The sequence below is a fragment of the Podarcis bocagei genome (genome assembly GCF_964188305.1).
Source record: "Podarcis bocagei genome assembly, chromosome: 2".
In the NCBI taxonomy this organism is placed as follows: Eukaryota; Metazoa; Chordata; class Lepidosauria; order Squamata; family Lacertidae; genus Podarcis; species Podarcis bocagei.
The window spans coordinates 88,761,880-88,784,724 of record NC_138126.1 but is presented as its reverse complement, the minus strand read 5'-3'; the positions used below and the strand labels follow the sequence as shown (position 1 = coordinate 88,784,724).

The 22,845-nt window shown below is 48.1% G+C and overlaps 1 protein-coding gene across 1 annotated transcript; it reads left to right on the top strand.

Moving 5' to 3' along the window:
• Positions 1-49: 49 nt before the first annotated feature.
• MAN2B1 (mannosidase alpha class 2B member 1) lies at positions 50-22,415 on the top strand. The gene is made up of 24 exons (XM_081180279.1): positions 50-193; positions 2,881-2,983; positions 4,802-4,975; positions 5,773-5,966; positions 6,082-6,214; positions 7,078-7,220; positions 9,088-9,204; positions 10,532-10,614; positions 11,699-11,819; positions 12,018-12,096; positions 12,511-12,620; positions 12,986-13,093; positions 13,287-13,403; positions 13,788-14,000; positions 14,785-14,882; positions 15,109-15,226; positions 16,355-16,473; positions 16,557-16,658; positions 17,046-17,133; positions 17,428-17,508; positions 18,177-18,413; positions 19,021-19,170; positions 19,598-19,700; positions 21,929-22,415. The coding sequence occupies exons 1-24, from the start codon at positions 77-79 to the stop codon at positions 22,048-22,050; spliced, it is 3,030 nt and encodes a 1,009-aa protein (XP_081036405.1). The 5' UTR covers positions 50-76; the 3' UTR covers positions 22,051-22,415.
• The last annotated feature ends 430 nt before the right edge of the window (positions 22,416-22,845 follow it).

Genomic DNA, 22,845 nt, shown 5'->3' with positions numbered 1-22,845 from the left:
TTCGTTTTCCCCCCAGCCACGGAAGGCGTGGCTTGCCCGGAACCCTGCTCTAGTTGTCATGTGAGTGGCTGGTCACATGACCGCCTCTCTGGCAACTGCTGCAGGAGCTTCAGCTATGGGGCTCCGCTCGGGTTTGGGGTTCTTGATGGGGGCAGCGCTGGTGGCGGCAGCTGCGGCGACATGCGGCTACCAGGTAAGGCGGTCTGCGTCTGCACGGGTGTTATGGGGAAAGCTAGGGTGTCCCACTAAATTCTGGGTTCTGGCGCCGAAGAATGGAGAAGGTTGTGCGGAAGGTTGAGAGGCGCGGCGGTCTAGGAGGTGCCTATATGGAGAGAGTGGGATTCGTGAGGTCTAAATGAAAAGGGAGGTCGTACGGTGGGAGGAAACGGAGAGGATCCTCCGTTTAGGCTGCTCAAGAAAAAGATCGTGAAGAATCACTAAAGAATTTTAAATGGTATTCTGCAGGAGTACAGCAGTAGGGATTTATTTAAACCCAGGGTCCTTTTTGTAATCCATTGGGCAGGAAAACTGAGCAAAATTAGCAAGGTGACCTGCTATGAATACGGCTAGGCCATTACTTAACTGAAAAGAGGAAGCCTGGAGGATTCTGTAAAGAAAACCCTTCGAGAAAGGAAGCAAACTGATGGGGGACTCAAGACTATGTGTATAGCCTTGTCATTCTTCTTAATTCGTCTGAAATAACTGTTAACTACTGTATAACTATTTAGATCCTACAGCTGCACTCCCTATAAGGATGAGCTGAAAGGAGCAAGAGAGTGCCACTCTGTAAATTAGGCACGAGTGGATGGTAAGAGATAGTTGCTGAGGCCAGAATACTCTAAAGGAGGAACCTGAGAAAGGGGGTGGGTTGTAGTCACGAGAAAATTGTCAGATGCACAAAGGAAATGGGGTGGGAGGTGTGGCCAAACTGGGAAGATTCAGCTACAGAAGAGACTGCTTTTGCATCTGGGACTGCCCACACAGTTCAGGTTTTAGTTTTGGTGCAGGGCTGAAGACTAAGAACACAAGATTTGCCCCACTTAGACCACACCAAGGTCTATCTGTTCCTGATATTAACCACCTATATACTTTTGATGGTCATTCCTGAATATCCAGTATTCTGATGCATCTGAGCATAATTTTATTGAGCTAATTTAGGTGTAGCTGACATTGTGCTTTGCAGATGTTGTTGGGCTACAGTTCCCACCATCACTGACCATTGGTCATGCTGACTGGCACTGATGGAAGTTGGGAGGTTCAACACCTTCTGGAGGACACCATGTTTGCTGCCCCTTGATTTATTTTAAAGCTATGTAGGCTAGTGGCCACAATCATATTCAGTGTTGGTTAATTCCGTAGACAGTGTGACTGAGAACCACCTTCAGCTTTCCACTGCTGTCCCCAAGGTTGTTTGGATGGAATCTGCTAATCCATTCTGCCTTTCCACAACTGCAAATCTCCCAGAGAGCTGATGATTCGTATTCTGTAAACACTGATGTTTTTGAGATGGGTTGAGAGCGTGGGCGGATTAGGGATTCAAGGCTAAGCACTCTGGAAAGCTGATTCAGTGTTTGTTATTTCCCAATTAGCTATGTCCTTCATGTTTGATTTGCTACCTGACTTCCCTATCTACTTAATGTTGTTCCCTGGGCAACTCTCAGTCTGAATACTGAGCAAACTTAAGTCAAGGTAAAATCTCCTTCCTGTCCCTCAGGTTCTGGGAAATGGCTTCACTGAAGGTCAAATACTTATCTCTGCACTCCTGATTCTCCTCTGTTAGTAAATTCTGTGCCTATGCACATCTCCACACTGGCAGCACAAATGGTCAGCTTCACATAGGCAAGGCACAATAAACTGAGATCAAATGCCAGGGTCAGATTGCTCACGGGGAGCAAGGTCTACTCTTGGAGTAATGAAATCCAGGCAACCTGTGAGACCTATAACACCTGAAAGCGGTAAACTGTTTCTGTTTGCCAGTGCAGCACAGCAGAAACATTCTAACTGTTAATCTGAATGTCCTCACTTTGTGGTTTCTACCCTTGCTTTGAGCGGTATCTTTTGACCCTCCAACCAGAGCTCTGCATTTTACATGGAAGAGAGTTGTGTTAGTGCAAAGATTAGTGCTAGTGCAATGGAGTTTCCCCAGATCTGCTCTGGAGAGTGGGAGAAACTGGGGCAGATTTATGGAGCATGCAAGGCGAAAAACATTCCACCGCACAGGGAAAAATCTTAGCTCTGACAGAACATTATACTTAGCTCTACACTGGGTACAACCCTAAACATTTTAGGCATCAGGGTTGTCTCATCTCAAGCTTTCACTAGATAATATATATTTATTCTGCCTTTAATTTTCATGAATAACCTTTGATTTCTACTGTGTTACTTTAAGTGCTTCTATTGTGTTTGTTGGGAAGTGTTTCTCTTTTTTATCAACTGATTGTATATTTTATTGTTAGCTGCCTTCAAGCCTTGTGCTAAAATGTGAGTTAGATTTTTTTTTAATAAATAAAATCAGTGCTAGAACATTGTAGACCTCATTATCTGCTGTTCTGAAATCTTCTGAATTGTGCTTCTCTACAAGCAGCAAGGAATTCTGGATCCCAGCGATTGTAAGCAAAGGGTTTATATTTCAGTAGAAAAATTACTGTACCACTGATACTGTATGCAAAATGTTTAGTTACCAATAGTATTAGCCAGTAGCGCTTCCCTATCTTGTAGCTAGCAGGAATTGTTTCTGCCTCCTTCACAGTTATACTGAGTTATACTACCTGTTTAGATGACTGTGGCTTTCCTGTGGCAGATTTTGAGATGTTTCCTTGTGTATATATTGTCTCTCCTGGCTCAGAAATGCGTGTTCTCTCTCTCTCTCTCTCCTTTTAGTCCTGCCCAGTGACAAAGCCCGACATGCTCAATGTTCACCTTATCCCCCACACACATGATGATGTGGGCTGGCTAAAGACTGTGGATCAGTATTTCTTTGGAGGTGAGTTGAAACTGTGGAGTAAGCTTGTAAGCGGTCTCACAGCAAGGCCTGGCAAAAGGCTGTAAGTTTCTAGGATCTGTACTTTAGGTTAAGCAAGAGCCCTTCTCTGAGTTTAGTGTTGAGTCTATGAAACGTGGCTCTAGGCATAGTAGACCAGTGTGGACATGTTTGGATTACTTTCCCTCCTTGAAACGGGGGATCAGTCCACAGGGCTGGGCTGCCTCGCCTTTTGACTGACTGGACCGTGTTGGGGGAATGATGCCCTAGTGGAGCAAAACCTTGTACCTCATTTCCAACAGACAATTGCAACAATCCTTAGTGTTTATATATGCTGTAAAAGGCAGTTTAGATATAGTTTCACAAGGTGTGAAAAATGCATTCAGAACTTTCTTAAAGCTCAGTAACCTTTGCAACAGTTCTCTAAGGTGCACACATATTATTCACTCCATGTTAGAAATGAGGGTTGAGGTAAAGAGATACAGTGGTACCTCAGTTTACTAACTTAATCCATTCCGGAAGTCCGTTCTTAAACTGAAACTGTTCTTAAACTGAGGCACGCTTTCCCTAATGAAGCCTCCCTCCGCCGGTCCCCTTCCACTGTTCGGATTCCGTTCTTAGACCGAGGTAAAGTTTGCAAACCAGGACACTACTTCCGGTTTTGTGGAGTTCGTAAACCGAATAGTTCATGAACAGGGCTGTTCTTAAACCAAGGTACCACTGTAGTACTTTCTCTTAACCATAGTTCATAGCTGAGGTAAATTTTTAAATTGGGGGCTTCTTGGCCTACATGTCATGCACTTCATTTTGTCAAAATAAAAAAATTCCTTCCAGTAGCACCTTAAAGACCAACTAAGTTAGTTCTTGGTATGAGCTTTCGTGTGCATGCACACTTCTTCAGATACACTGAAACAGAAGTTGCCAGATCCTTCTATATAGTGAGAAGGTGGGGAGGGGTGTTACTCAGAAGGGAGGGTGCGAATGGGAGATTGGCAGATAGCTGAGAGAGCCAATCTCCCATTCGCACCCTCCCTTCTGAGTAACACCCCTCCCCACCTTCTCACTATATAGAAGGATCTGGCAACTTCTGTTTCAGTGTATCTGAAGAAGTGTGCATGCACACGAAAGCTCATACCAAGAACTAACTTAGTTGGTCTTTAAGGTGCTACTGGAAGGAATTTTTTTATTTTGACTATGGCAGACCAACACGGCTACCTATCCACTTCATTTTGTGTTAGACCTGCTGGGTCTGAGCTGTAAATTGCTGTTCAAGTATGGAATTGTCCAGCTTCTCTTTTGAACAAGAAGTCCACATGTTGTTTCCCACTGCCTCTGAGAAGAACCCCCTGGGAGATAAACCTTAGTGCTTTCTACGTCAACATCCTGTTCTGAAAGCTGCAGGTTGGTGGGTGGATTTTGCATGTTTCCTTTCAAGGCCAGAACAGTGCCACAATTGCAGATATTAGTTGTGACAGCTGTTTGACTGAGGAATGACAGGATATTTGTATGGTGCCACATAATGTGAAGTTCTCTGCAGGGACATACGGTACATAAATAAAATAAACAAACAAACACAACCATTAAATGGGGAGTTACATAAATATAACAAAAAATAACATACCACAAACATAAAATTAAAACAAACAAAACAGAGGCCCAGATTATCTCCTAATTTATTTAAATATGAGATTCTGCTCTTGGTTGTCTTCTTCAGGGGGGGACTTTCTCCCATCTAGCCAGTACCTGGAGACTTTTTGGTCCAGGCATGAGCTGTCTGATTCCTCCTCACCTTCTCCCCATCCCTTGTCCGTTGCCTTGCAGTCCGCAACGACATCCAGCATGCTGGGGTGCAGTACATCTTGGACTCGGTCATCCCGCAGCTACTGGCTGACCCCAGCAAGCGTTTCATCTACGTGGAAGTGGTCTTCTTTGCCCGCTGGTGGGGACTGCAGACTGAAGCCATGCGCCAGGCCGTGCGGCAGCTTGTTGCAGAGGGTAAGTATGACGGGCAGAGTGGGGCCCCTGTCTCCGTTTCCCACCTGGCTTCTCTGTGCACATAAGGAAGACGGGGAGCTCTTTGCCTCTGGGGGTGGGGGATCTTTCCTGAGGGAGAGTGGCGAGCAGGGAGCCAACTAGTTACTGTTTTATTTGTTCCATTTGTGAAACGTCTCAGAGAGATTAACAAGAAAAAAATACATAAATATATGGGTTGCCAAGGCAGCAGAGCCAGCTCAAAAGTCTTGCTGCAACTGAGGAAATGAAGTGAGTGGCACTGCTTTCACTTGGCATAACCCAGAGAGCGCTTTCTCTCTGCCCCACATCTGTGCAAAAGCATGCAGATACGGCTTCTCCTGCTCTGCTGTTCCTCTCACTCCCTCTCCCATCTGCTGTGGGGCGAAAGCAGTGCCCCGCTTTCTCCAGTTGGCTGAGGTGGGAGGGAGCAGGGTAGCAAAAGCCACGAGAGGGGAGCCTCCTTTGCTTATTGGGGGCAATAAAGAGGCAAGAGGACCGGGCAACCTGACCTGTTGGACTACAATTCCCATCATGCCTGACCATTGACTAAGCTGCCGGGAGTGATGGGAGTTGTAGTCTGGGACCCAGGTTGTAAGAACACTACCCAGAGGCTGTTTGTGGCAGAGGCCGCCAGTTGCTTTTTCACACCTGCTGGTCACACCTGCTGTCACATCTCCGCTTACCTGCCTAAACACCTCTTGCTCTTCTTCAGAGCAACAGTGAAAGGCAGCACAAGTCTTGTCCTGATGGTCTCTTTTTTTTTCTCCCCTCCTTGGTAGGGCGCCTGGAATTTGTGAACGGCGGGTGGTGCATGAACGATGAAGCAGCCGTACACTACAACCCTGTCATCGATCAGATGAGCCTCGGCCTCCATTTCCTGAAAGAAACTTTTGGCGAATGCGGCCGGCCCCGTGTGGCCTGGCACATTGATCCTTTTGGGCACAGTCGGGAGCAGGCCTCACTGTTTGCGCAGGTCAGCCTCTGTTCCCAGGATATTCCTATTGCACACAACAGCTACAGGATTGTACTCTGTGTCTCCTCTTCCAGTCGCTGAGGGCTCACCCACTCTCTCTTCTCCTTCCCTCAAGATGGGCTATGATGGTTTCTTTGTGGGCCGCATTGACTACCAGGACAAGGCCCAGCGCGAGGCCTTGCGGGAGATGGAGCAGCTGTGGCGTGGAAGCGGAAGCCTGCCTCCCCCTGCTGCTGATCTCTTCACTGGTGAGCAGGGCTGACTTGTCAGACATCTCTTATCCTGACCTGGTGGTCCCCAATGTGGTGCTCATGGGCACCATAGCACCCTAAAACACCACTCTTGGGGCCTGCCAAGCTCCCCTGCCCCTCCCAGGGTTTTTTTAATAACTGGGGCAGGGTTGGTTTGGTGGGAGATTGTTTGGGTGAATATAGCCTAGCTGTTTTGGGGGATTGTAACCTGGTTTCATTTTTTGGCTTTGTATTTTTTTGGGGGGTGTACAGGTACTTTAAAAGCTGGGGGTGAGGAGGTATTAGTATGAATACCCTCTATGAATTGGGTATTTTGTGGTGCTGACAGCAGTTTCATAGATTTCCAAAATATGCCATGAGCCCCCAAAAAGTTGGGGATCCCTGCAATGGCCAACCCACCAGCAAAGCAGCTTAGTGCCTCCTGGGCAGCAAAGTTGTTTCCCCAAGCAATGCAAATGTAAGACTAATCAAATAACCATAGAGACGGGAGTCTTCTTGAGGATCCTCTAATCCAGCCTCTCTCAGTAATATCGGTCTTGACTATGCCTCAACAATTGGTGCCATGTCTCTCTGTTTCTGTATTAACTGTCTCTTTCCACACTTAGATATTCCCAAATCTGATTCCTCAGTAAAGTGCATTTATCCCAGTACCTCTTGGTAATGCTCCCCTTGTTCTATTCAGTCCTCTCTCTCTCTCTCTCTCTCTCTCTCTCTCTCTCTCTCTCTGTGGTTCTTCCCCATGATGGCTCTCGGCTTCCTCTTTTGTTGAATGTGGCCTTGTAGGATTCACCCTGCCTTTCCCATTTACCAAGAACATTCTGGTCAGAAAGCTCCCATTTCTCCCAACTCTTTCTTGGCAGGTGTCCTGCCAAATGGCTACAACCCTCCCATGTCTCTTTGCTGGGATCAGATCTGCTCGGACAACCCCATTGTCGACGACGACAGCGATGAGAACAACGTGGAGAGTATCGTGGCATATTTCCTGGGGACGGCAGCGGCTCAGGTTAGAACAAAGGGGACCAGGGGTTTGCAGTTCTGTCCTCAGTCAGGAGAGGGGAAAGGGAATTAGTTTGCTAACAGCAAAGATCTAAGACAACAGGAGACAACCACAGGCCTGACTTGACCCATTAAGCCTTCCCAAATAGCCTGCCAGCCCCTGACTTAATTTTGTGGCAGTGCCACCATGAGGGTGGGGAGGGGAAGGGTTGGGAAGTGCACAAAGTGAGGATGGTGTAACTATTACACATATAATACAGGAAAATATGGTTCATAGGCTTTACTTACTGAACTTCACTCTAAACAACTTTTAAAAATGAAATTACATTCAGATAGTTGCATATTCCTTATTCTGGTCCTAGCCCTAAAGCATGATCTAAAACCGAAGCTCCTTCTCTTCTCCTTTGCAGCCTCCATTAGCCTTGGACTATTTGCTGGAGACAAGAGATTCACACATCCATTCTCTTCAGTAGCTAAGAACAAAGAGGGCACTCCACCCAAGATGGATGCCTACAGATTAGCATATGCCATAGACCTGTAATACAACCCTTTTCTTACGACTGTGAGCTAAACATCTTGTGACTGAGCTACAAAGATACAGCCTCACTTAATGATTAACCTGTTAGGCAATTCTTCAGCTTCATGGAAATTCCCAGCCATGCTTCACAGTGCAGTACAGGCATATTATACATTTCCATGTAACTTCCATCTCCAGCGCAGTATTGGGTGGCTGGAGAAGTTTAATCCTCCCAGTCTATCCCAGTGTCATAAAGGGGATGCAGATATCCCATCCCTCAGCTGAGACACACACTCTCTCTCTCTCTGTGTGTGTGTGTGTAAAGACTGGTGTTTTTTGTTTTGTTTTTGAGGGGGGCTCCCATTGGCAACTCTGGTCCCACCCACTCTTTTTAGCCCACTTATCAGAGGCACTTTCAGAGGATTGGCAACAGGGCCTTATGCCCCTCTAGGTCAAAAAAGCACTTCCCACCTGTCGTAAGGCAACCTGTGGGTCATTTCTGAAGATGGTGTATCACTAGTGCACAGGATCAGATCATTGATCCATCAAGCTCAGCATTGTCTGCCCTGACAAGCGGTGGCTCTCCAGGATTTCAGAAAACCCTATCTGGATTTCTATCCCTGCCGGGGATTGAACCTGGGACCTTCTGAATGCAAAGCAGATGCTCTTCCACTGAGCCGCAGCCTTTTCCCACACTGAGCAGCTGAGAGCTGGAGTAGCATAATGGCACAGAGACTGAAGTACAAACTGGGAAGTCTGCAGTCTGAATCTTGCCTCTTCCACTAGGTGGCCTTAGTTCAAGCCACCCTCTCTTAGCCTCAGCCTCTCCATCTGCAGTGGTGGAGGAATAATAATACTTTCTCTACAGGGTTGTTTTAAGGATTGCAGCAATATAAATGCACACGGTGCTTCGAACTCTTTAAATATATATATATATATATTTATTAAATTTCCACAAATTTCATATAAAATTCTAATACATAACTTTTTTTTCTTTTATCCACTTCTCATCCCATTTTTGTAGGTTTTTTTAAAAATTCTATTCTGTTGCTGCATCCTGTCTTCATTCCTTTATTTCATAACCATAATACAAAAATCTCTAATTATTTCTGTTGCTCATAGTTCAAATCCTGCTCACGGATTCATCCTATTACATTTCTTTAAATAGTTCAAAAAAGGCTTCCATCCATCCATAAAACACAGTCTCTTATTTTAGCTGTTGGCTTTGCTGACTCGGCATGGTCCGTTGCTTCGCTTATCCATGGTGCTTTGAGCTCTTGGAAGCGTTACACAAATGCTGCAGCAAGGCTGTTTTGGAATCAGGAGACAGGCCAACTCTTAGCATTCCTTCCTTTAGGCAAAACACTATCGCACCAACCACATTGTCATGACAATGGGATCTGACTTCCAGTACGAGAATGCCCTCCTCTGGTACAAGAACATGGACAAGCTCATCAAGCACGTCAATGCAAAGGTATTCCCAGTTTATATTTGTGGAGTCATATTCTGTGTTAAGCTTCCAGACTGTTTTCAAAGGCATACCCACCCCTTGACCTTGGTACAGTGGTGCCTCGCAAGGCGAAATTAATCCGTTCCGCGAGTCTCTTTGTCTTGCGGTTTTTTCATCTTGCGAAGCACGGCGCTTAGTGGCTATTAGCGGCTTAACGGCTTTAAGAAAAAGGAAACAAACTCGCAAGAACTCGCAAGACGTTTCATCTTGCGAAGCAAGCCCATAGGGAAATTCGTCTTGCAGAACGACTCAAAAAACGGAAAACTCTTTCGTCTTGCGCGTTTTTCGTCTTGCGAGGCATTCATCTTGCGAGGTACCACTGTATAGGACAGCACATTCCGTAATCCAAAGGTAAAGGTAAAAGACCCCTAGATGGTTAAGTCAAGTCAAAGGCAACTATGGGGTTGCGGCGCTCATCTCGCTTTCAGGCCAAGGGAGCTGCCGTTTGTCCACAGACAGCTTTCCAGGTCATGTGGCCAGCATGATGAAACCGCTCCTGGCACAATGGAACACCGTGACGGAAACCAGAGTGCACAGAAACGCCATTTACCTTCTTGACCTATTTAGCTACTTGACTGGTGTGCTTTTGAACTGCTAGGTAGGCAGGAGCTAGGACAGAGCAACAGGAGCTCACCCCATTGTACGGATTTGACCCGCCAACCTTCTGATCAGCAAGCGCAAGAGGCTCCGTGGTTTAGACCACAGCGCCACCCGCATCCCTATAATCTGAGCAGGAGGCCAGCAGGGCATAGGTTTCTCAAGCCAGGCGGTTGCATCTGGCAATAGCCCCCGTGCCTCTGGTGACAAATGTGGGTCAAGCTTTGTACCTGGTCCTTTTGCCAGGGAACCTGTGGTTTTCCAGGTGTAGTTGGCTTTCAACTCCCATCAGCTCCAGCCAGCATATGGATGGCGGGAGCTAGAAATCCCCATTCCTACCTTAGAGGGAAAGCAGCGTCTACACACACAGAGAGCAGGTTAAGCATAAATTACCGCGGTAGTCAAACGTCACATTGACACAACCTCAGCCCTTGTCTAGGCTGAACGTCAGTGAAAAACAGAGAGGGAAAGCCTCTCTCCTCCTTCCCCCAGTCAGCTCTGGAACTGAGAATGAGCCTCTTTCCTCATTCACATTGCATATTCTGGCAATGCTCTCCAGAGAGTTATGACTTGGACCGTGCCGAAAGAAAGCTAGAGCTGGCATCGTGCCCTGTCTTTGCTGCATAGCCGATACATGCCCTTCCTTTCCTCAGTGAGTGCTTGCCTGTTAATTTCCCTCGTTTCTCTCTTGCAGCAATCGAACGGGAGCCGTGTCAATGTCCTGTACTCCACCCCAAGCTGCTACCTGTGGGAGCTCAATAAGGCCAACATATCATGGTGAGAGGGCTGGGTCTGGCTGGCTGGGCAGCAGGAGCATTTCCTTAGGGGCTGGCCGCCTCCTCCTCTTCCCCAAGCAGGTGCTTAATTCTACCCCTGCGAGAAGGCTGCTGAATGCTAGCAAGAGAGGGTGGGTTTCCACTGCATGAGGGCTGTCTGTTTGATAGAACACAGCTTGTAGCTGCCAGAGGCACACCCTCCACCCCTCAATAAAGAGTGCTCTTTTCTATAGATTCTTTCTAGGCCCAAACCCCTTTAGTGCCTGTTTCCCACTGTTGAACTGGGAGGGTTCATCTGGCCGCCACACCTGCATCCCTGCCGTCTGCTTCCATCTTTTTTGCGTGTTCTGTTGGGTTAGGGCCTTACTTCTTGTTCCCCAAGCAGCTTGGTGACTTGAAGGAGTCTCCCCACGCTCACCAGGCTGAAGATCTAAAGAGAGCACAAATGCTCGCAGAGAGCACAGCCTTCAACAAAAGGGGAGAGGGTCACTGTAGTCCGAAGCAGATTGCTCAGACGACACAAGCATTTCCGCTTCCCTGGTGGAGCCAGCTGCTCCCTTCTCCCTCGGTGTGCTGTTCTGGGGATTCTCCTAACCCCCACCCTCCTCTGAGCCAATTTTCAGGAGTGAGGAGGGTGGGGGAGAAGCCCCATTGAGCTAGTGGAAGTTCTTGCAGGGCTGGAACTCATTACTTGAATCCCGCCCATTGATTTTATGTGCAATCTGAATTGCTTAATGAGCTCATTCCATGCCAGTAACCTTCATTGTGTACTTTGGGTACATAGTAAAGTGGGATTATTATTAATATTAATCATCAAAAGCATTTAGTGTTTTACTTGTCTAGGCTTGTAAAGGTTAGCTACTTCCATATTAAAAGATGGCATACAGGGGCTGATAGGCACACAGTAAGTCAGTGAATCCCTGGCAGAAAATGGATTTGGCCTTGGGATGCCTCTCTCCATGTCTTCACATCCTGGGCTGACCACTTGCCGCCTCCTGCTCGCAGGCTCCATTTGAGGTGCAGGGGAGGGTGATATGCCATACACAGGTGTAGATCTTGGCTGAAATGAAATCTGCGTTGGGCAGGACTGTGAAATACGATGACTTCTTCCCATATGCTGACGGTCCTCACCAGTTCTGGACAGGCTACTTCACCAGCCGCCCGGCTTTGAAACGCTACGAGCGGCTCAGCAATAACTTCCTGCAGGTCAGTGCTCAATTGCGGGGGGGGGGGGTAGAATACAAAAAAAGGAGTATTTTCCTCCCACAAGATATGGAGGGGAAAGGCAAAGAACCAGAACTCCTGGGTCCTGGACCTGCTGCCATCAGTGACTCCTTAGGCTCAGGACATACCCGACAGGCGAGCATTTCTCATGCCTCTGATGCTGTTTCTTTACTTTTGCAGGTCTGCAACCAGCTCGAAGTGTTGGCTGGAGCACAAGCAAATGTGGGGCCTTATGGCAATGCCAGCAGTTCTGTGCTGCGTAGGTGAAATCGTGAGGGTTTCGATGGGGTGGGTTCACCCTGTTATTACAGTTAAGAGCCAGGAAACAGCAGTAGCTCCCATGGTGGCTATCAGAGGGTCTCAGCCAGGATCTGGTTTAAATTCTGAATTAACTTGGAGAACGTGATGATTATTCGTGATTACCTGTCCCTTCAGCCTAAGATCCCAGGGCAGTTTACAACATTAAAGCATAATATTACAAGTTTAAATCAATGTACAATGACAAAAATAAGGGGAGTCATAAAAGTATACACTTGCAGGTGTCAAACTCCTGTGGGCAGTGGTGTCTGTATTGGAGAGCCAGTGAGTTGGGGTGGCCACTGTCTGCACATGTGAGCCAGCCTATCGGGGTCCCATCCCAGTGTCACGTGACACGCTCCTCTTTTTCTTGCAGGTCAGGCCATGGGAGTTGCCCAGCACCACGATGCAGTGACTGGCACAGCAAAGCAGCATGTGACCAATGACTACGCCAAACAGTTGTCTACCGGCTGGGATGCCTGTGAGGTGTGTGCTCTGAACCAAGAAAGCAGCTGCCTGATGTGTCTCACATTCAGATGTATGTGAGCATAACTGAGTGAAAAGGTGGAGGGCAGCCCTGGCTCCTCAGTCCTCTGCTCTCCCTCCAAGATGTTTGCTTATGCCTTTCCTAAATCCTGTATTTATTTATCTGGCTCTTGCTTGTGCGATGTTCTCTTCGCTGCCCTGGACTTCTTTTGGGTGGAAGGGTGTGTACAAATAAATAAATGCATGAAGTTTCTCTGTTTTCAGGACTTTGACCTTCCCTGGAGATCTCCTTGTTATGTCTCCGCACCTTTGCACAGGTGACGAGAGTGGTTAACCTATAGCTGCCATTTTCTCTGGCCTTGCAGGTTGTGGTCAGCAATGCCCTCACCAGTATCGTTGGAAGCAAAGAGAACTTCATCTATTGCACCTACCTTAACATCAGTGTCTGCCTGCTGACTGAAGTTGCCTCTACTGTAAGGGACCATCATTTTTGTCTAGTCCCTTATCCCACTGGACACTTGAAATCTGTAACTTCCCTCTTTACCTCCAAGCATCAAGGGTTGTGCCTTGGCATTTGGGGGGACCTTCCAACACCTTCTCAGTTGGCTGGGCTCCTCTTGGCAGTGATTTATTCCTTCCCTAACATGTTGCTCTCTGCCCTTGCAGTTCATGGTGATCGTCTATAACCCTCTGGCCCGCCCTGTGGGATGGAACGTCCGGCTGCCGGTGAATGGAAGCCATTACTCCGTTTTAGATCCTAATGGCCAGGCTGTTCTGAATGAGGTAGGAAGCAAACAGCCCCTGTTTCCCCTGTAGCTGGGGATGCTTGAGGGGTAGATAGAATTGAAATTGGCACTGTTTTCCTCGCTGGGGCTGCCCAGTAATGAAACATTTGGTGGGGTGGCCAACATAAGCCAAAGCTCTTGCCAGCTTCCCAATCCTCCCCCTGCTGCAAAAATGCAGCTAACAGAGGGCTAATTGTATCAAAAGTAAACATCAGTGCTTGTCTACTATCTTAGTGCTTCTCTACTCAATGGCCATGAAACTGATGTCCCATGTTGTATGGAATATCACAACACCAAACTCCCCTGGGTTCTTCAAGAGAAAAGTATCCTTTCCAGGTGCTCTGCTGTGTGGAATGAAGAACTGTGCAAACTTCCTTTCCAGGTCATTCCCGTATCAAATTTCACCCGTGCTGTTCGGCGTGATCGGGGCGATGCTGTCAATGAGTTGGTGTTCCAGGCATCTGCCCCACCGCTGGGCTACACCACTTACTCGGTCTCTAGACTGCCCGGCAAGGAGCCAGCACGATCCAGACCGCTGAAGAGGTTGCCCCACCAACCTGGAGCAGACCGACTTTCTTGGTCAATCCAGAATGAGGTATTCACCAATCTCACCCTGACACTTGGCTGACTCTGCTTTGGTCTTCCTGGCCTGGTCTTGCATGCTCTTTTCCTATGAGGCACAAGCCTTTCAAAGGGCAATTTGTTTTTCTCAAGGAACAAAATATTTTAACTTTGAGCAACAGAGAAAGCAGAGATTCCTACACCTGATTCCTACCAACAGTAAGTGGTATTCAGCTAAGAGTTGGCCCATTGTAATTAAAGGATGTGACTAAGTTAGGTTAATTAACTTCAGTGGGTCGGTCTATCCTGAGCAAAACTTGGTTGAATACTACCCAATATCTGGATTTTTAGTTCTCCATTCCCAAATGTCTATTTTGGTGTAAACTTTAGACTATTCTTTACAAAAGTGTTACCAGACCCCTGAAATCGGGGACAAACTATGAGTTCAGTCTGTAGAAAGAAGTATAACCCAAATCTATGAACTAAGACGTTCAGGAACAAAACAAGCTTTCTTGAGAAGTCATCTTCCTTGGAGACATTCGAGAAAAGCACTGAAAAGAAATCCATCAGAGGCAGCTCCCTTGTTTACGACTTGGGTAGAATGAGATGACCACATGATATACTTTTTCCTACTTTAAAACTTTTGTAGGGATCTGTTTCTTGAAAGCAGACTTCCCTGGAACGACATCACATCTTTTCATGCACCTCCTGCCATCCAGACTAAGAATCTTTTCCAGACTGCATCTCCTACAGCAGTTTTTTTCCATTTTTGTTCCCTCCTCCTCCTCCTCCTCCTCCTCCTCCTCCTCCTTTCCCAGCATCTACGAGTTCTGGTTGACCCCAAAACAGGACTCCTGAAGGAGATTCAGAACCTGGATAAGAACATCTCCTTGCCAGTGTCTCAGAACTTTTTCTGGTGAGTTGTCTTCTGCTTCGAAAGGGAGCAGCTTTGAGAAGCAGTGTGGAGGGGAGCTCTCTACCTGGACTTCCTGGCTGCGAGCTGGACTCTCGCCTCTGTGGAAGGTGGATATTAAAGATGGGCTGGCTGTCTTTATACTCTCCTGCTTGAATTATTGGCAGTAGTTGGTGGGGAATTTGTTACAGCTGCATCACCGGTTCTGTCCACTGGCTGACTTTTTCAGGTACAATGCCAGCGCTGGGAATGAAGAGAATTCCCAGGCCTCTGGGGCCTACATCTTCCGCCCAGACACCTCTCAGACCTTCCCCATTGCCAAGGGAGCCCAGGTGCAGCATGTGAAGGTAGGAAAAACCAGCAGAAGACAGAACAAATACTGGCTGAGGGATGATCATAAGCCTAGAAGGGCTGCTAGCCTGTCCAGGGAACTGACCCAGTCACCAAGGGCCTGAAGAGCTTTGGATGGAAGGATGGTGGCCACATCCAAGCTGGCTCTCTTAAGTGGTCTGTACCCTAAATCCCACGTTCATTATCAGTGAATCCCACAACCAGAGCATGCTGAATGTCTTGTATGGCTTTGCTGGGCATTTCTGCATAGTTTGGGCTGCAGAAACAGTGTTGCCTTGCCACTGAATGCTCAGTGTTTCACTGTGGCCTAAAGAGACAGAAGAGAATTGAAGTTGCAGTGTGGAGCACAGGAGGTAAGAAAGTTATGGCGGTATAGGAGAAAATGAGGAAGAGATTGGAAGCTGTCACAGCTCCCAGCCCCGTTTTCATGGATGTTTTGTCATGTATGTTGCTTTTGAGTCTTCATGTTTTACCATCCACAACCAGAATTTTTTTGTGTAATTATTCTGCAACAAATACTGGTTCCATTTTAATTTCTGTGGTGGCCAAACTGCAGTTGCAAGGGCTTGGTAGTGAAAACAGGCTTTGTTCCTCCTTGGATTTCTGCTGGTGGTTCTTGAGTGATTGGGGAAGGCGGATTCTGCTGCCAGACCCCAAGAGCAGAAGCATCTAATATGTACAGCAGGAGTGGCTAACCATTTCCAGGCCAAGGGCCACATTGACCCTTGGACAGCCCACCAGGGGCCAAAGTGGGGAAGGCAAGATCTTCTGATACCCAGAAGACTTTTCCAATCAGCTAGTCTACATTATTTAAAATAATTTTATCATTGGCAGGGATTTGTGTGGGGAAGGGGGAAGCTGCATGTTAGCCTCCTGGCTTATAGTTCTTGCCTATGCAATTTCAAGCCTAAAGTTTCTCATGCATGTGTGGCAATAGAGTGCCCTGGACTACTTTGGCTACCACTTTTATACCCAACTTCTGAAATTCCCTCCCTCCTTCCCACCCCCTTGCGCGCACACAGTTTCCTCAAGCCCATCTGTGCCACTTTTTATCAATAGAAGGGGCTGCATATCGATGCCAGGCAAATTAAAAATAAAACCTGCATGTGTCTCTTATCTGGCAGACCCAAGTGGTGGAGGAGCTGTACCAGAACTTCTCTGCCTGGTGCTCCCAGGTGGTGCGACTCTACGCCGGGCAGCCCTACGTTGAGCTGGAATGGACGGTGGGGCCCATCCCTATCCAGTGAGTGTTAGGAAGCTGGGGGCGGGGGTGGGGCCTTCCCCTTGTCTTCAGAGTACATCTCTGACCTCCGGGTTGTCCCACAGTGACGGTCTTGGCAAGGAGATCATCAGCCGCTTTGAGACAGACCTGCAGACCGCTGGCCGCTTCTACACAGACTCCAACGGGCGTGAGATCCTAGAGAGAAGGTACTGGCGGGAGCAGCAGGCAAAGTGAAGCCTTTGTGACTTGGGACTGTCCCTCCATAGCCTGGACAGGAGCAGAAGATGCTAAGAGCGAAGCTGTTCTTTCTCCATCTTGACTCTTCCTCTCCCCCATCTCCCAACAGATGTGTAATGGGGAGGGTAATACTGGATTATTGTAAGAAATTCTAAGACAATAGACATGCACTTAAGGAAGAAGTGTCTTAACGTAGTTGCTGCTGCCAGCCCCTTGGGGTCCATTTTGCTCTGCCTCTACCCTTCCATGTTTTGTTTTTCCCTCCTCATTCACAATATCTGGCTTCCTAACTGGCTGAGGAAAGGCAGGAGGTTGATATTCCCCTTCCTCTTCTCTCTCTGCTCACCCTGGTGCAGGCGCAACTACAGGGCCACGTGGAACCTGAGCCAGACAGAGCCTGTGGCCGGCAACTACTACCCTGTCAACAGCCGTATCTACATCAAGGTAATGGCACCCCTTGCGCACTGTGACATTAAGACACTTGCAGGTCTACCAACCCGCACAGCATAATTGTGGGAAATGTAGGGACAGGTGCTCCTCTGTTTCCAGTGAAGGTTTGGGGCAAAGGTGGAGGGAGGGGGCTGTGGGTTGTGTTCAAGTGTGGTGGGAACGGGGGCTGAGAGAAAGAGCACACCTGCCCTGCCCCCCTGTAGCACCTAGCGAGCCGTGTGGCAGGAGGCTTTCTTAGTGTACACACGCATGCAGCTCTGTCCTTGCTTTCTCTTTGAATCGCTCCAGGACCAGAAGGTGCAGCTGACGGTGCTGACGGACCGCTCGCAGGGAGGCAGCAGCGTCTTTGACGGCTCTCTTGAGCTCATGGTGAGCGCAGCAGGACTTCCAAGTAGCAAGAAGGGCAAACTGCCTCAGTGTCAGGCCCAGGAAGAGAAGGAACCACGGTCAAGTAGAGAGGCCCTCATAGTCCTATGAGGGTGACTGGGGGCATCCAGAGAAAGCAGAGAGCTACCCAGTCGGGAGTCACTGAGGATGTGTAACTTTCACATTTCCTTCTGGGCAACCTTTTGAAGTCTCCATGCCAGTGGTGGGCGGGGCCAGAGGCCAAAGTGGGTGGAGTAAGAAATGCAAATACTACCTTTGTGCAGTTGGCTTGTGTCTACAGAACCTCTGCATCCTATATCCAGACAGGAAGGAGGCCTTATCAGACACAGTCCAGCCAGGCAAAAACACTCAGGCTGCAAAGCAGGGGCAGGGAGGGATAGGGCCTGAGGTGGGGAGACCTGAGGGTGGGGGGGGGGCCTACATTCAGACCCTGACCCTGAAGTTGCCCTCCCTGCCTTAAATAATAGCAAGGCCAAAGCTTATACTGGTGACTCCAGTGAAGCAATTGCTGGTTCTTCAGCATCCTAGAGTGGCAAGCCCACTTTGTAGCACCAGGCCCTGTCAGCTGCAAGGCAAGCAGACCAGCCGGACCTGCAGCACTTCTCCCAACTTGCATCCCCTCTTCCTCTTTCCTCCATCGTGGTCTTCAGGTACATCGACGGCTGCTGCATGACGATAGCCGGGGCGTAGGGGAGCCCCTGCTGGAACCTGGCGACTTCCACCATGGGCTGGTGGTGAGGGGTCGCCACCTCATCCTCTTGGACACAGCAGAGTCGTCAGCCGAGCAGCACCGCCTGTGGGCCCAGCAGGAGTTCATGGCACCACAGCTGGTGTTGGCCCCTGGCCAGGGGCCTCCATACCAGCCTGGCCAGGACAACGTGAAGGAGGTGAGGGAACGGTTGGGAAAGCAATGTAGTCAGTTGGCTGTGGCTGCCAGTTGCACGCACTCAAGGCCTTGCATTTGCAGCTCTGTGGGCGAGCTCATGCTTGGCATGCAAAATGGTCCCCCCTCTGGCTAAAGAGGGCAGAGCTTGGAGTGGTCTCTGCCCCAACCTTTGGAAAGGTGCTCTCATTCAAAGTCAACGGTACTAGGCTAGATAACCCATGACTCTCCAAACAAGGCAGATTCCCATATTGCTCTACAGTCTGGGCCCAGAATATCTTGGGCAACACATTTCTTTGTATAAATCACATCCCACCCACTTGTCCACATAACTTTCTTAGAAAATGATGTGATCAAAAAAGAACAATTCATTGGCCAGTGGGGACACAGATGTTGTATTCTTAGAATGTGTTTCTTATTCTTGAGCCCCTTATCTTTTACTGACTTTCACAACGTATTTGTCTCACTTTATTGCTTTGGAGTGTTTTTAAGCCAACTCTTTGAAATGGCTGATCAGTAAAGTAAAAGCTAGTGAATCTCAGCTCCGTTCTAATCAGGTGGTGTCATATTATGATGCTTGTCTGACTGACTCTCTCCTTCCCCGATCCCAGTTCTCTGCTCTGCACCAGGCTCTCCCTTCAAACGTCCACTTGCTCACGCTGGCCCAATGGGAGCCCGACTCCGTTCTCATCCGTCTGGAGCACCAATTTGAAAGGGGGGAGAGCGCCAATGGCTCAATGCCTGCTGTTGTTAACTTGCTGGTAGGTCTCTCTTGTAATATTCTTCATGCCAGCATTTATTTCTCTTGTCTTGTAGATGAGGGACTGAAGCTCACAATGAGTGACTTACTGGAGGCACTCTAGTGAATTTATTGGCTGAGCTGAGGGTCCACGTCTCATTTTCTTCACTACTATGTTAGCTCTTAGAAACTCTGCCCTGTTCTCAGAAATAGGATATTCAAGATATGGAGAAAAGAATCCTAGTCTGTGTTAGTTAATCCACAGTTAAAGGGCTTTACTCTCTTAGGTGTGCTGCAGCTTCCAAAACCACCTTAAAAGGTTGGGAGAACTTCCAAAGGAGTAAGTTTAAGGAGTTTAGCACTGGGCTATAACTTCAACTAACAGCATGATATGGAATCTCTCGTGAGTTGTCACCATACCCTGTATGGCTTTTCTCTCCACACCTTAGAACTTGTTCTCATCTTTCAACATCATCACTGTGCAAGAGATGAACTTGGCTGCTAACCAGAAGCTGGAAGACATGAACAGGCTGATCTGGCAGCCAGCTGAAGGTAAATATTCAACTCTGAATGTGGCTACTGTGACAGACTGGATGGGCCATATCTGTTGCTATAAGAGGAAGATGGCCAGCAGTGACCAAAAAACCCACAAATCACTGGGCAATACCCTCTGCTAGATCCACTGAAACCAAGTTACTTAAGTCAAATCCATAGACTTCAGTGGATCTACTATGCATGCAACCAAGGTGGCTCACTGCTCTAAACTACAGTAGCACAGAACCCATCTTCCTCTGAGGTAATCCTTCACACCAGCTATTAATAATTGGCTATGTCTGTGCTTACAGCACCAAACTGCTTTGATCCTTGTGTCCTAAGCAGCAGGGGTGTTCATAATGACAACGGTTCATAAATTATATGTGTAAGAATGCTATTGTGAAAAAAACAGCCTTTGGTCAAGCCAGTCCTCTGGAACAGGGTGAATTTGGTACCATCCTGTTCATGTGACTATTAATTATATAGGTAAAGGACCCCTGGACAGTTTAGTCCAGTCAAAGGCGACTATAGGGTCATGTGGCCAGCATGACTAAACCGCTTCTGGTGTAACAGAACACCGTGATGGAACCCAGAGTGCACAGAGTGGGTGGCGCTGTGGTCTAAACCACGGAGCCTCTTGGGCTTGCTGACCGGAAGGTCGGCGGTTTGAATCCCCGCAATGGAGTGAGCTCCTGTTGCCCTGTCACAACTTCTGCCAACCTAGGAGTTCAAAAGCACACCAGTGCAAGTAGATAAATAGGTACTGCTGTGGTGAGAAGGTAAATGGCATTTCCGTGCGCTCTGGCTTCTGTCACAGTGTTCCATTGCACCAGAAGCGGTTTAGTCCTGCTGTCCACATGACCCGGAAAGCTGTCTGTGGACAAACGCCAGCTCCCTCGGCCTGAAGAGAGATGAGCACTGCAACCCTATAGCCGCCTTTGACTGGACTTAACCGTTCAGGGGTCCTTTACCTAATTATATAACTGTCCCCCAAATATGCATAAGATCCCAGAATTCCCTGAGTATCTCATATAGATAACCATGCATCATTGAAACAGTTTAGACTACACTTACTGTGCAGTGGTTGCTTCTAATGTTGTCCGATTCAGATTCTGGGTGTGTGAATAAGAGGCAAAGAGCCTTTCAGAACAGTCTCTCCAAGGCAGAGGGGCTCAGTCCTGTTTCTTTCCCCCTCATTACTGTCTACACCAGGGGTCGGCAACCTATGGCCCATGGGCCACAAGCTGCCCATGTGGGTCGTTTAACCAACCCATGAGCTGCCTCCGAACCAAGCCGCCCGCTTGGTGAATCCCCGAATGCTGCGCTAAACCAGCGTAGCACGGGGACTCACTATCGCAGCACCGGAAATCACGGGGGCTCATGCACAATCCGGCCCACGGATCTCCGCTGGAGTGAACCAGCCCAGGCAAGGTAAACCTTGCCAACCCCTGGTCTACACTGCCTAGCAGCAGCTCTCTGGAGCTCCAAGTAGCAAGCTTTACTAGCTTTACCTGGAGGTGTGAGGTGTTGAACCTGGGGCAAAGCAGATGCTTTCCCAGTGACCTATGGCCTTTCCTATTAGATTCCTATTAGTTATTCCTGATCTGTGTTCCTGCTGTAGTCTACATGAAGATATGAAGCTACTAGGTGAGGAGGAAGGTGTATGCCCTGTTTTCCACCAGCACTGTTGCAGGGATCTGTCCTTCCCTCTGTTAGAAGATTGACTACCCTTGCCGGTTAGCTGGTAATCATCTGCATGTAAGAAGAAGAAGAAGAAGAAGAGTTTGGATTTGATATCCCGCCTTTCACTCCCCTTCAGGAGTCTCAAAGCGGCTAACATTCTCCTTTCCCTTCCTCCCCCACAACAAACACTCTGTGAGGTGAGTGGGGCTGAGAGACTTCACAGAAGTGTGACTGGCCCAAGGTCACCCAGCAGCTGCATGTGGAGGAGCGGAGACACGAACCCGGTTTCCCAGATTACGTGACTACCGCTCTTGACCACTACACCACACAGGCTTTCCACTAAATGCTTGCAATTAACTCCCAGAGGCAAGGGACTTGAAGCCACAGGATCATGTATGTAAACTAAGACCAACTGCATTTATTAGCTGACCAAAGATACTTGTGCAATTGCTATTCTGCTTCATTAGATGCACAATTAGTCCTATTGTTTCTTTCCAAAAGCGTCTTATCGACAAGGGACTGGGGTTCCAATATTGTCTTTCCTAAACTCCTTCTATCCACAGGAGCAGCAAAACAGCAGTCCAGAAGCAGGCTGGACCCAACACACATTGCACTGCAACCCATGGAGATCCGGACATTCCTGGCTCGTATTCAGCACAAAACAAGGCCTGGCAGAGAGATCTGAGCAGAGGGATTAATGTTCCACCTCTTATTCCGTCCAAATGGAGTTGTGTCAAGCAAGGGCAGGACACTGGAGCTCTTGACAGGGCCTTTTCAATGGAGATGAAATGATTTCTCTCCAAGCCAAGACATTCTCGTGGAGAGAGGATTCTTTTAGGCTGCTAAAAGGCAGTAGAATCAGCTTCTGTGAACTTCTGCAATGATTTTGGTGAATAAGGGATCACTGTAAAATGCCTTTATACTCCCTTTTCCTCCACACCTGCACACCAAAGAAACTTGGATCATTTTCAGCGGAAGGTGTGGAGTTGGTGGAGTACTTGGGCTACCGTAAGTGCAATCATTACCTTTTCAATAAACCACTTAAAAACACACTGCAACATTCTGCTTTTAGACCCCAGTCTAGCATCGAAGTACAGTGGTACCTCGGGTTACATACGCTTCAGGTTACAGACTCCGCTAACCCAGAAATAGTGCTTCAGGTTAAGAACTTTGCTTCAGGATAAGAACAGAAATCATGCTCCGGTGGTGCGGCAGCAGCAGGAGGCCCCATTAGCTAAAGTGGTGCTTCAGGTTAAGAACGGACCTCCGGAACGAATTAAGTACTTAACCCGAGGTACCACTGTACACAATAAGAGGGCGAAACAGGCAGTTTTGTTTCTTTTAACATACCATCTTTCTAGGGCTTCAGACAGAGAGCTCTTTCGCAGCCCAGTCTGGCAGAGCCAGGAATTCAATCTTGGAGTTGTTGCTGCATGCAAAGGATTTGGCTTCACCCTGACTCATTATGGCACATGCCATT

Bases quoted from the DNA above. Each gene is read 5' to 3' on its own strand.
- MAN2B1 (XM_081180279.1), top strand. From the start codon at position 77: ATGACCGCCTCTCTGGCAACTGCTGCAGGAGCTTCAGCTATGGGGCTC. The intron at 16,659-17,045 runs GTACTGGCGGGA...ACCCTGGTGCAG, and splicing joins CGTGAGATCCTAGAGAGAAG to GCGCAACTACAGGGCCACGT. The intron at 19,701-21,928 runs GTAAATATTCAA...TTCTATCCACAG, and splicing joins GATCTGGCAGCCAGCTGAAG to GAGCAGCAAAACAGCAGTCC.